Source organism: Lampris incognitus, chromosome 2, assembly GCF_029633865.1.
Source record: "Lampris incognitus isolate fLamInc1 chromosome 2, fLamInc1.hap2, whole genome shotgun sequence".
Classification (NCBI taxonomy): domain Eukaryota; kingdom Metazoa; phylum Chordata; class Actinopteri; order Lampriformes; family Lampridae; genus Lampris; species Lampris incognitus.
In genome coordinates, this window is record NC_079212.1 from 84,796,952 (window position 1) to 84,810,613 (window position 13,662).

General features: G+C 41.0%; 1 protein-coding gene across 16 annotated transcripts in view; it reads left to right on the plus strand.

Moving 5' to 3' along the window:
* The window catches only part of znf740a (zinc finger protein 740a), a 33,876-nt gene that overhangs the window by 2,282 nt on the left and 17,932 nt on the right, over positions 1 to 13,662 (plus strand). For 10 of the 16 annotated variants that reach the window (XM_056273281.1, XM_056273280.1, XM_056273287.1 and 7 more), the window contains exons 2-12: positions 728 to 896; positions 1,097 to 1,279; positions 2,618 to 2,764; positions 3,402 to 3,522; positions 3,781 to 3,864; positions 4,672 to 4,755; positions 8,275 to 8,358; positions 9,711 to 9,794; positions 10,345 to 10,428; positions 10,821 to 10,904; positions 11,885 to 11,968. In XM_056273281.1, coding sequence (XP_056129256.1) covers positions 852 to 896; positions 1,097 to 1,279; positions 2,618 to 2,764; positions 3,402 to 3,522; positions 3,781 to 3,864; positions 4,672 to 4,755; positions 8,275 to 8,358; positions 9,711 to 9,794; positions 10,345 to 10,428; positions 10,821 to 10,904; positions 11,885 to 11,968 — 1,084 coding nt within the window. In that variant the 5' untranslated portion in view covers positions 728 to 851. The remainder of the gene's footprint in view (positions 1 to 727; positions 897 to 1,096; positions 1,280 to 2,617; positions 2,765 to 3,401; positions 3,523 to 3,780; positions 3,865 to 4,671; positions 4,756 to 8,274; positions 8,359 to 9,710; positions 9,795 to 10,344; positions 10,429 to 10,820; positions 10,905 to 11,884; positions 11,969 to 13,662) is intronic. The other 6 variants (XM_056273283.1, XM_056273286.1, XM_056273291.1 and 3 more) reach the window with 6 other exon arrangements.

The following is a 13,662-nucleotide window of genomic DNA, read 5'->3' on the forward strand; positions in this document are numbered from 1 at the left end:
TTTGATAATTTGATAAGATTTCTCAGTAGAAAATCTGTTCTGGTCTTGCATCATTGGGCCATCATTACATCATATCACGTTCAGTTGTATTTGTAGCACTTTAAACAGTTTCTTTTATACTTTATTTGTGTAATGCATTTTTGTCTTTGAAGATTTCACCTTTTTTCTTAACATGTAATTTTAAAGGGTCAAAGCGAATATTTTCCTCAAGCTGAAGTGATTTGTTATTAAAATTTGCTGCTTTGCTTTTGCATTGCCAATACAGCTGTTTGAGCGTTATAGTTAAACTGGGTAGCACATGTCAGCCGGCTTCAAAATGCAAATTGAGCTAGCTGTGTAAATTGGATTATTGATGGCTAGCCACAGTAAGAACATCAAAACGCATTTATATTTCGTATAGGCTTCGCCTTCTGCGGCTGTTGCTAGTGGGTTTATCCCTCGCAGCACTGAAAAAACTTGTTCACGCCCACTTAATTGTGGGCCCCAATTATGGCCACAACTCAACCATATATTTAATCAAGATCATATATGAAAAAAAATTACCTTGAATTCATACTTAAGGATTTCTGTTTGCTGTACAACTAGTGAAAAAAGGTCTGCATGATGATATTTTATGTGACAGTCTTCAGATGCAGGTGTTCTTTGGAAGTGTTGGTCTCTGCCATGATGCTGTTGTAAGTTATGTTCCATTCAGTGTCTGTTTCATGAGCATCCTCCTTCTCTTTAGTTTTAATGCTAGATGAGTGAGGTGGGTGTGGCTTCCCACCAGACCGACCATCCTGACTGACGGATCTCTGGATGACCTTGTCCCCACCCCTGTCCCTGCGCTCACATACACCGTTCCCACAGCAATGTCACATCTGCCCAGCAGCTCAGTCCGCGACCATATGAAATGGGTTTGTTTTGAGAACACCAAAGTGGTTACAAATAACATTTTTACATAAAGTCATGTGTCACTCAGGATGTTGTCGTTGACCTGATCTTTCAAAAGCTGTGTGAATGGTAATATTGGCTAATGTGTAGATTGCCCTATATTTACATGGTGTGGTGTAGGTGGTCTGTTTTTGTTCTTAAAGTTGCTGTCGTTTATTTCCAGGCGGGGCTGCTTGGCTGTGAGGCTGTGCTTTCCAGTATGGCCCTGATGCAGGCCAGCTCCATGGCCGGGCCACCTAAAAAAATGATGGCTCCACTTGGCCATGCCCCACCCCAGAGAGAAGGCCCAGACCGTGGACCCCAGAGCCATATGATTCTCCCGTCTGGAATGAGCTGTCCACCCCTGGTTAGAAAATACTAGGGAATGATTGGTTTATAGATGGGATGGTTTTATTTTGTGTTAAAGGATTTTACCCCACCCACTGCCATCATGTAACTGGCAACACATTTGAGCAGCAACTAGGGCTGTGACGATAACCACATGATAGCAATACCGCGGTCATGTGATGCCTACCGCGGGGTTGAGCTCATTACCGTCATCACTGCAAAAAAACATTTTCTTGCTGGTGAACGTTACAGGAGTGTATAGGGTGTGTGATATGACTATAAACAATAATAAATACAAACACAATAATCATTGTTTATCATCATTGATTGTCTTCCATCTTATGTTCAAGGACTTCTGGAGAAACTAAACTTGTCAGTTGCTCGTTACTTCAGCTTCGTGAACGAGGGGGAGGGACAGTCCATTAAACAATGGGGGTTTCTTTTGTGTGTGTCCGGTTATTAATTATTTCTAGGTTTGAGTACTTGTGATATCTACAGATAATGTTCAATTGAATATATACAGACATAAGAGACAAGCATAAACAACTGGAGTTAGATTTTATAGCGAACACACTTTAATTATGTGCCCTTCTCTTATGCCCATATGGTTGATGCTATCTGCTAGATGTTATTCGATTCAACAATGGTTACAAATCTAGTTCCAAAGCCAAATATTACGCCCCCTATTTGGGCACATTTTGGCTTTGAGCCAGAAGACAAGGGGTGGTGAGCGAATTTGAACAAGGCAATATACCGCATTTGTAGAAATCTTTTTTTCGGGGGGGTATTGGCGGTAAACCACCAGCCCGTGGGGTTGCGTTGCTTTTTTACCGCAGTAAGAGGAAGTGCTTACCGTCACAGCCCTAGCAGGAACATTGACTTTTTCCTTGAATTCAGTCACAAACTTCAAATGAATGCTGACATCAACTGACCTTGGTAGTTGCATTCAATGGTGTAGTTGTCAGAAATGACTGCAAAAAATCTGGCTGTGGCATCTCTGCAAAGGTTACTGATATCCAGAGGGTATTATTTAAGCATTTATTTACTCGGGAGAAGAATCCCAGCCATTGTATATGCTGTATTTAGTTGTTACATTAACATGAGGGGTTAAAATCATAAGGTCTAAATGATTTGTAAAGGATTTGTAGTGATTCAGCCGCCATAAAACCATGGTTAAGAATAAAATTAAGAAAATGTCTTGTTATGGCACCAACTTGACTATAGATAAAATCTCTTGGGGAACACGTTGACACGTTCTCATCTGTGTGTTGAGATTTTTTTTAATGTTTATATTAAGGAAAATTGTTTTCTAATACATACTCGTATACATTTTTCTTTGTGTGTGTGTGTTCATTAGCTTATCCGGAAGGAAGGTGAATTCCAAGCTCCCCGCCTGCTAGACGAGAAGGAGATGAGAGCCAACGAGGACATGCAGCTGAAAAAAAAGAACAGGAAGTCAGGAACGCCCTGTAAAGTGAGAGAACAAGAAGGAAGGGGAGGGAAGGTCAGTGGGTATAAATGTTAAAGAGAAATCGTCTCTGTGATATCCACTGTGCGTGTCTGTTTCTCCCCCATTGTGTGGAAAAACACAAGTCGGACCCCTTCAAACACGTTTTTGTGGAGACGTTCAACTTTTTGGTGCGTCTGACTCGGCTCATTCATGTGTGCACATTCTGTTTTTGTGGGGGTGGGGGGCGGAGCTCTCGCTAGATGTGGAGGGGGTGGAGGATCTCCAGAGAACAGAGTGGGGGGAGGGGAAAGGAGAGAAGAGGAGCACAATAACTGGTTGTGTGCATGGGGGGGGGGGGGGTAACATGAGGGCATTAAGCTACTAGTGCGGTTTTGGTGTTCTACTCTCTTACATGACCCCCTGATGATGCTTAAAAAAAAGAAGAAAAAAATAACTATAGATTCTTAGTGCTGCTTATTATTTGAAGAGATTTAACATTTGGCTTCAGTCCCAGGGGGTTGAAGCATTAACTGCAGTGGTTCTGGCGTTCCTTGTTCTCCAGTTAGGCCTTAGGTTTTCACAGTATTTGAGAGAGAGAAATTAATTTTGTGTAGGACCAGCTACCATCTCAGGCTATCTGTGTGGCATTTGAGCCACATACTAAACTGTTATTTTTTGCTGACCTTCTCAGGGTACGGGTACAGATGAGAATGGTCCATCATCAAAAGTGCAGAAAAACTTCATATGTGATCACTGTTACGGAGCATTTAGGAGTGGATACCACCTCAAAAGACACATCCTCATTCATACAGGTATGTGTCTTGTTTTGGACAACACCATCACAGTCTTTCCATCAGCAATTTTTTAATGGCAGAATATGTTAATCAACCTTGTAGACAAGGCGACCTCAAAGCTGGGTAACATTGCACTAAATCTAGGAGTGTGCAGCAACTGTAAGGTTTTGCAATGGCCTGCTTAAAGCGCTTGTTTGGTATTAGCCTCTTCTGCCTCACAGCTAATTGGTGGTATCTGTGGGGACCTTTCACTAAAACTGGTGCTCTTCGGTTTAGGAGAGAAGCCGTATGCTTGTGCCATATGTGACATGAGGTTTATTCAGCGTTACCACCTGGAGAGACACAGCCTCATTCACACGGGTATGCGTCCTCTAACCGTACCCATATTACATAAATAAGGCTACACCTGTAGTCTCAAACCAGTGGACAGAGAATGGTTATCAGGGTTCACTTGGTCTGTGGACAGTAATTTCCAACAAAGCCAAATAAGAGGAAAACAATCCATTTTCCCAGAAATTAAAAAGTGCAGGAATGAACCTGTTCATTTTGGTCCCCCAACACCAGTTAAATTCTAGAGCATGTTGGTTTGTTTCCTAAAGCCTCTCCATGCAGACCGGCCGCACCAAGCAGCTGATTCTTCAGATTTGCCATTTGTGTTTAAATCTTTGAAGTGTGGTTTTATGAAAGAAAATTAATGCATGGACATCCAAGGACTACACTCGTTTTTAATCAGTTAAAGCAGCACAAGATCATTACTTTGAACCTTTGCACATGATCAGTCTTTGCGTTTTGCCCTTTGACTCTGCATTCTTTGTTTTTGTTTTTTCATTGTTTTAAGAGTATGCACGGTGGGTAAGTCAACTTCAAACCTAAGTTTGCTTGCAGAAGAGACCTATTGCCTCCAGTACTGACAAATGAAATGCATTAACAGTCAACTAATATTGACCAAATGTACTCCACTTGGTTACCATGGTTCTGCCATATGTACGTTTCTGTATTCTAGTATCCGCTTAGCCAGAGTAAGCAATCACTCTTTTATGGCAGCAATGCACCTTTCCTTTATGTTTATACTTAGTAAACATTTTAAGAAACAAAGTATTAATATTTGATCAGTTTCGCATATTTTACAGACTGAATAGCTAATAATTTTATGCTCTGTGTGCATAGGGGTGAAGCCGTACGCTTGTTCCATGTGTGACATGAGGTTTTTCCAGCGTTACCACCTGGAGAGACACAGCCTCACTCATACGGGTATGCGTCCATTTACCGTACCCATCTCAAGTTAAATCAGCATTCAACCCCACAAAAAATTATAGAAAGCGTTCTTTCAAAATAGGAAAACCGTTTGGAAAAATTTAGGCAGAACTTTTCATTTTTTTGATTGGTCTTTCCCCAGATTTGAATTCAATTGTGAGATAGTTCAGTGGGATTTGTTTTTTTGCATATGACAATCTGAAGGAATTGTCTTCTTATCAGTCCTTTCAGAATCGATTTTTTTTTTTTGGACCACATCAAAATATTGAAAAACAACAGCAGCAGCATTTGCCATGAATCCCGTGTTTATTGTTTTGCCGAAGGAGTTAATACTTCAGGTCCGTTTCTTTGTTATGGAGAGAAGCTCTAGCTACTTGGGAGTAATCAGTTTCCCGTGCTAGCACTATGTCTGCAGCTCTCCTTCTATCTACAGTTGTACTCACGTGCCTTTTTAAGTGTGTTTTAATGTAGGTGTTGGCCTTTCCCTGCCTACGTAAAATAAATTCTAATAATTTGAAGTGCAGAGGTGTAGCTCAGGTAGCAGGGAGGGGCACAAAAGGTACAACACATTACTTAAAGCTTGGCCTAAAATGAAGTGCAGCATTGAACACCGTGTTACTTTTGCCACAGAACAGTTGTCCCAAGTCCAATCTACAATTCAAAGTGCGGGTGGTAATTTTTCAAAGCATGTAACACACACTGGAACAGACGTCCTCTCAACACACATCAGAACACCTGTCCTTGCAAGAGCATGTGCTCAGCTGTACATTTAAATTGGAAGAATAGTGAACAAGATTCACAGTCTGAAGACTGAATCCAGTTGCCAACACTTAACACCCAGAAATATTAATTGTGAGCAGGATTTATGTAATTCACCATGGACTTGTCTGTTCGGCCGTTTTGTGATGTGATAATCACAGGAGCTTACTTGAGCCTTGAGATTTCAGTGTCTTGGATATCACGTGTTTATCTTATATGTCTTGCTCATTATTACTGAGGTTATTTAATAATTACATTATTACTACAGCCTACGTCTTAAAGGGTAATTCCATTTTTTACTATCTGGGTCTCATTTTTTTAGTTTTTGCCATCATGCAAATCGGTTGTATTTTGCTCACCAGCTTCATTGTGGGTATCTCGGAGAGTAGACCGCCGCTGGACTCCGCTTTACAGTGATGTCTTATGGGGCCATGGAAAACGATTCTCAAATTTATCCTTTCAAAAAAACAAAACAATGAAAAGACCCTTAGTGTCTCAGTTACACTGTATGATTTCTCATCTGTGACTTCTCAGTCGCACTGGTGGAGAAGTTGGTACTACTGCCTCCAGTAGATAAAATGGTCATTGGTGGAAGTTGAATCAGGATGGGGTTCAGTAATGAGCTCAACCATTGTTGTTAATATTGGACATTTAATAACTTTTTTAGTAACTCAACTTTCATTTTCATTTACGCTTCCACATACATGGTTTAAATAAATGAGTTAAATCAGACTTGTTGAAACATGTCGTATTCCGAGGCCCTGTAAGATACCATTGCAAAGCTGAGTCCAGCAGTGGTCCCATGACCAAGACCTCCACTATGACACTGGTGAGTCAAATATCGTAACTGATATCCATAATGGAAAAAACTACAGAAAAGAGATCCAGGTTCTAAAAACAGACATTACCGTTTAATGATGATGAAAAAGTGCTAGCAGAATAGTTTTCAGACTATCCTTCAATATAATCTTGATAAACTGAAATGAAGAATTGTAATTGGCATTCAGGAGTTTAGGCCTAAGGTTAACCTGAGGCCTGTAGATGAGGATAGAAAGTGTCGTCTGTGAAACTTTACAACCTGTGGAGCTACCTACAGTTCAGCGTGAGGCAAGTCAGCTACCACTGTTGGAGAGTTTTTCTTTTTTTTGGGGGGGGGGAATGGTATTTTGATTGGAAGTAGGGGTACACTTGAGTTTAAAGTCATTAAGTTCTGTGATATGGTCTCCCATCGAGGTATGACTGATAAAACTCAAATGCCGGACAAATACATGCTAAACATCTGAACATCCAAGTATGTGTTCTTAATGATTCTCATTGGGCATCAGTATTTTAGGTCACATCTACAAAACCCCTGGATAATAGCTATGTCATAAAGGCCTGTTTGTTAGTATGTCTTTTGTATGCAGATGAGATCCTACTCCATTGGGTGTTCTCAAGAGTTTGAGTAGACCAGCTGGTGGCATAGATACCTGACATGAGTCAGAAATATGTTACTGGAACGCTCAAACTTTATTGTCCCTCCTGTGACATTGCCACCCGCCAAACATAAAGATCAGGACCACTGCCACTCCATCCCGCCAGCTGAGGGTGGTGCATTCTGCCAGCTATTCTGCCTCATAGGCATTCCCAGTCCCTGACTGGGCCAAGTACTGCACACGACTCACCTGAGTGATTTCAAAATCGCTTTTTCGTTATCCTGTCATTGAAGTGGTTTTCTCAAAATACGTTTTATAGCTAGTTGCATGCTTCATCGCCACAGTTGAGGAAGACTGGTCTAGTGGTCACATGCCAATAACGAGATTTAGAGTTGTTATTTCAGGGACTATTTTTTTACATCTTGCATGCAGTTTTGGGAATTTGGAATGCTTTTTGGCGCCTTGTTTTAAATCATGCTTGGGCGTGGCTGTTATAGAAAGCTTGAGCATTACATCTTAAATAATTGAGAGTTTTGCAGGAGGAAATGGTTAATGTGGCGGACAACCTCCAGCTAGTCGAACTCGTGGCAGATTCAGTCAGGCCATTGTGTAATATGGGAATGGTCCTTTGATGTCCAAGCTTTTGTGACATACAGATTATTGTTAAACAATTGTTAAACAGTTTAAATGTAGGATATTCTGGTCTGGTCTCTGAAACTTTGTTTTTTTTTTTTTTCCAACCTAATTTTGTAAACATAAAGTTGCTCAGCTCTTGAGATGCTTCATTTAAGGCGGCGATCATACTGGAAGCAATCCATCTATTAAAACATTACCACAGTGTACTGGGTTGTAACACGTTACCAGCCGTTTGTTGTTAATACACCTTTTAAAAGATGGCGTAACTGAAGCTGATCCAGGTTAAACTCAGAATGCAGCAACACACTTCTCCAGTTGCTCATTGGACTCCAGTTGACCTTTAGAAGCTGGGAAACGGCAGAAAAGCGAATGCTAGTTTCTCCGATGACGCTTGTCAGTGTGATCGCCATCTAAGCACCTCTTTGCTACCTTGCTATTGCCCCACATGTCTCATTTTAAAGATGGCCTGCATTTTGTCTGTTAAAGTTTTTGTTTCGTGATGCAGGCCTGATTCTTTAGAGGAAGGCACCTCATAATAAATATCTTAAATAACTTGTAAATGGGGGGGGGGGAATAACCCCTCAAAAGACATGTCAGATAGAAAGTAAAATATCTCCCAGATCTGAGCTATTTAATGGTTTGTGTATGCTTCCCCATGATGCCGTAGGAACCTCCCAGCTAATATGTTGATGCTTTGTGTATGTAGGGGTGAAGCCGTACGCTTGCTCCATGTGTGACATGAGGTTCTTCCAACGCTACCATCTGGCGAGACACAGCCTCACTCATACTGGTATGCGTCCGCTCACCCTAGCTCATCAGACAGTTGTGTTGCAGAGATGCTATATATTTAAAGTAGTAGGTAACCTGTCAGGATGTGGGGCGTTTGATTTGGTTCAGAGCTGCTAGTTTATAACTAGGTGTAATGTTAAACTTAGTGTACCATTAGCTGTATCAAGGACATACCCTGAGATTGTTCATTTGAAAAAGTTCTCCCCTAATAAAAACCTCAACATTATCTGCTCCTGACGTGCACATGAAAACCTAGAATCTGTGCTACATCTACCCTGCTGTTGGTAAATTCATTATGTTTGTTTTTGCTAAGCATGTCATCTTTGTTCAGAGTGGGTTTATTGAATGAGTGTATTGGTATGAAAATGAATAAGATGGGTAAAGTTTCCTGAGCTACACCATTTGTTCCTCTTGAAGAAAGCCATGTTATATTCAAAATTTAGGATATTTTTGAAAGTTGGTCCATTGAAATTTACTCCTACACACACTGAGGTGGGGCAAATATGTGAGGAGGCAGGCGTCCGGGTAGCGTAGCGGTCTATTCTGTTGCCTACCAACACGGGGATCTCCGGTTCGAATCCCCATGTTACCTCTGGCGTGGTCGGGCGTCCCTACAGACACAATTGGCCATGTCTACAGGTGGGAAGCCGGATGTGGGTATGTGTCCTGGTCGCTGCACTAGAGCCTCCTCTGGTCGGTCGGGACGCCTGTTCGGGGGGAGGGGGAACTGGGGGGAAGAGCATGATCCTCCCATGTGCTACATCCCCCTGGTGAAACTCCTCACTGTCAGGTGAAAAGGAGTGGCTGGCGACTCCACGTGTATCAGATGAGGCATGTGGTAGTCTGCAGCCCTTCCCAGATCGGCAGAGGGGGTGGAGCAGCGACCGGGACGGCTCAGAGAGTGGGGTAATTGGCCAGATACAATTGGGGGAAAAAAGGGGGGAAAAAATCCCAAAAAAAATTTGTGACGAGGAACGTTTCAAGTCAGACACACTCCATCTACTGCACATGAGCACCAACTGCCTACGTAGTGCACTAACAAGCCAGTGTGCCAGCTGAAGTGCTATCAGCAGGATCTGTGAACGCTCCTGACTTCAGCTTTCCCCTGTTGACTGCTCTGCTTCCTTGTGTGTAACCATTGCTCGGTTGAGCCTTAATTCATAAATCTAATTGTTTCATTGAATTGAATTGACCTGGTTCCTGTGTAAGCTTCAAGAGAAGCAAGGCTGTCCCTCAGACTTATAAGAGCTGGTACTGAGCCACCAAAGGGTATGATCATGGAGAGTCTAGGCTTATGTGTTGAACTTCATTCTCATGTCTCTAGCTAATGTTTTGATACTCTTATGTGTGTAGGGGTGAAGCCATACGCTTGCTCCATGTGTGACATGAGGTTTTTCCAACGCTACCACTTGGCAAGACACAGCCTTACTCACACGGGTACGGGTTCGCTCTTCTTTGCTATGCTAGAACCCAAAAACCCGGGGTACTGGAAAAAAAACAGTTCCTCATTTGTAGACTGATCCCACCACAAGCCATTTAATGTAGACCTGCTCATCAGGCACTGTTTCTGTTAGGCACTTAGGATGTTGCTCAGTTTTGGCCCATGTCATTTTATTATTTCTCAGTCACTTCCTGGATTTCCTTGACTGCTACTCAAGTGCTGCCATGGGAAATCTGATTATTTCAATGTCCAGAAACCTTTACCTGCTTCCAAAAGCATCACTTCAGTGGTTAAGTTTAAGTGTTTGTGTAGAATTATGCTGACATGGCCATACTGCAAAAAGATGTTCTTTGCTTTCAGTGAGCTATCTTTCCAGCATTTAATGTAGTCCCTCTTAAATGTTCACACTGCTTTTGGCATGTCTGCTTCTTCATATGAATGGGTGTATCCTGTTCAGTGCCCATATACACACATAGACATACACATACCTATATGTGTGTGTGTGTGTGTACATTTTTTACAAAAGTTCTTGCTCTGTGTGTGCAGGGGTGAAGCCATATGCTTGCTCCATGTGTGACATGAGATTTTTCCAGAGATACCACCTGGCAAGACACAGCCTCACCCATACGGGTATGTGTCTTACCTTAACTCTCTCACCTGACAGCAGCAGGGCTTTAACAGATGTACCCTGGTGCACTGGCAGCGCCTACCTGTGAGAGCGCTGTCACACATTAGAGCATGTTTGTGTAGTAGTTCTCAGTCCATGTTTTGGATTATTGAGGAGGTATTGGGTACCAGTTAAAAGTTCCAAAAAGCAGAAGCCCTCTTGTTTTCCATTCAGGTGTAACAGGTGTCGTGATGTGGTTTCAGTAATGTCCCATAAATATGAAGATTAGTTGGCGGGAATGCACAGAAAGGGTGTTGTGTATATGTGTTGTTTGATCAGTGTATACTAAATGACATGATTGTGTGTAACTAGTTGATGAAAACAGATTCTAAAGTGTGGCACTGTGTGCGTTTAGGGGTGAAGCCATACGCTTGCTCCATGTGTGACATGAGGTTCTTCCAGCGTTACCATTTGGCAAGACACAGCCTCACTCATACTGGTATGCTTGTATTAATTGTTCCCTTCTCACTGTGAAACCTTACTATTTACACAACCACCTGCTCCTGATGTGTCAGTGATAACATGTGATTTACCATGTGATAGCAATGTCCCTTTTGTTAAACTTCGCCATCTCAGTCCAATAAAGGGGAAAATGAATTTTATGCTTTGTTGGAAACTGTCCACTTTAAAATGGCCCTGATATCTTTCTGTCTACCTGCTATTGTGACAACATTGTAGTAGTATAGCCAAATTGTATTCAGTAATACTTAATATATTGCATACATTTATCCATTACAAAGCACATTACACTAAAAAGTTAGCATTATAAATTCAGGCATCAAAAGTCTTGTGAATGTCCAGACAAAGAGGCTAATATTTTTGAGGCAAATGTTCAGATTTGGCCAGTTGCCCATGATAAATACTTCCTTTTTGTTTGCTGTTGTTTTTTGTTTTTGTTTTGTTTTTTTGAGCTAACTGTGCATCTGAATGGCATATCCATAAGAACAGGATTTAAATGAAAACGACTGACTAGAAGTAGACTTCACACTATGATGAATGTGTCACTGTGGTCTAAGTGTGTGGGCTGACTTAACAAAGTGTGGTCTAAACGTTTAGTGTCAACCCTTGCTGTGTAAACCGGGGTTGTTGCTTTTGTTTCATGGGTTTTGATTCATTTAGGCCTCCATACAGTAGCTGGTACTACAAAATTAAGAGTAGAGTCAATAATATTAGCACTTTTTGATGTCTGAATTTTTGTAATCTGACTATGGGTAATGTCTGTAATAGCTATAAAAATCAAGTGTACTGTCCTTTGAGTGGATCATAGTTATATAAAGGCATGCAGCTATCAGCTTTTTCAGAGTATTGGAACATTTTCTTTTTCTTAGCTTTGGCATAATGACCTGGTTTTCCATGCTTTTCAGTCATTTGATACTGAGTGAAGTGAAAACAAGCCTAATATTTTTGTGCTCTGTTTAGGGGTGAAGCCGTACGCTTGTACTATGTGTGACATGAGATTCATTCAGCGCTACCAACTGGAGAGACACAGTCTCACGCATACAGGTACGTCTTCCTGTTTAAACCTTGACACACATCTCTGTCTCTGAGTTATGCATGAGCCCCACATTAATACGTACATGGCTGCAGCAAACTCGAGTTTGTATTGCTTTAGTTAATTTGTTGACCATTGCTAAAGTGTCCAGTATAGTTTAAACAGTGACTAAAGTTAGCTCCGTAAGCAAGTCAGACAAAACGTAGTGTTTTTATCCATACTTTGGTAGGAAATGACTATCCTCACTTGAACCGTCATAAGTATAGTGTTTATAAAAACATTTTAGCTATATGGAATAAGCTGTCTAATAGTTATAAATGTTTTAGGAGACCAAAAGGACTTGGACAGATAAAGATTACTTAATCTTTATAAGCCACCACAATCTACATTTAAAAATTCAGCTGTGCTGTCGAGGCTTAGCTCTGTAACAACAACTAAATAGGCCTATCTTATTTAACACTGGACCGTCTTGGATTTTCAAAGTTTAATAACTAGAAAAAAAAGATACAGACCTACCGCGCCCTGAATTCTTCTAAAATTGCATATATTTGCATTAAAATTAGTTTTAGATCAATTGCACAAAAAAAGTTATGGTAAGATCTACCTAAAACGACCAGTCATAATTTGTGTGTGATGGTGTGCGTCATGTCAGTATTTATGACGTGTGTTGGTCGCGTCATTTCCTTCGTGAAGTTCGTTGCTCTGTCCTAGAAACACACTAGCGTCTTCCAGTGCAGAGAAATAGTCTAAACTTGATTTGTGATTATTTCCAACATGTCTGGTTACAGACGCCGTTACAGATGCACCATGACTACCACCGAGGCGCTGCAGTATTTACAGGCATTGGACTGCGGCCATTTTAAATTGTTTGAAAAGTAGTATTAAAAGTTGTTAAAATGTTAATTTTGGTGTCACTTATTTTCACAACAGACATACTAACAAATGTAATGCATTAATATCTCAGTTGGGTGTTTATCTTGAGACAGTATAGAGTTTAAACACCGGCGTCAGTTCGACCGCCCGTGGTGGTTCTAGGTAGGAGTGAAATCCCGGTCGTTCTAATGTTAAAAACTTTCAAACGCTTATGTTCCTTCAAGATGGTATATGTAGACTTTTCACAATTCATTGACTAAAAAGTAGCATCCACCGTTTTTATGCCTTGTTTGTTTTGCGCTGTGCTAGAAACTGTTTGTTTAACGGCTAATACCTGTGTCTGTAGAATATTTGAGCAATTCAGAGCTCGGTGGTCTACAACTGGATTCTCAGAGAACAAAGGACACTAGAGCACGAGAATGAGATGCAGAGTCTGATAATTCTTTGGCTAAAATTCTGTGTCAAAAAATCTCTGATCAACATATTAAAATGATCTAGGACTGTAATCTCAATCTGTCCAAATTACTTTTGCCGTTTTGAAATGAGTGCATGCACAAAAATTGTGTAGTTCTTTCCCAGTTTGTTTCCTATATCCAAAAATCCCCTCGCGTTAAAGATGATAATCCACAATTTTAAATGTAATCACCATTTTGTGCCATCTGATTCTGAGTATATATAGAGTTAAATATCAGTGTCATCAACATACTTACGGAGTTCACTGTACATCTCAGAACAGATTCTGTACCACGTTTCTACCTCATGATAGTCTGAAAGCCTTTTTGCCCCTACAGTCTTTTTAAACTCGCTTTAAAGATGAAACTGTGGTGCATAT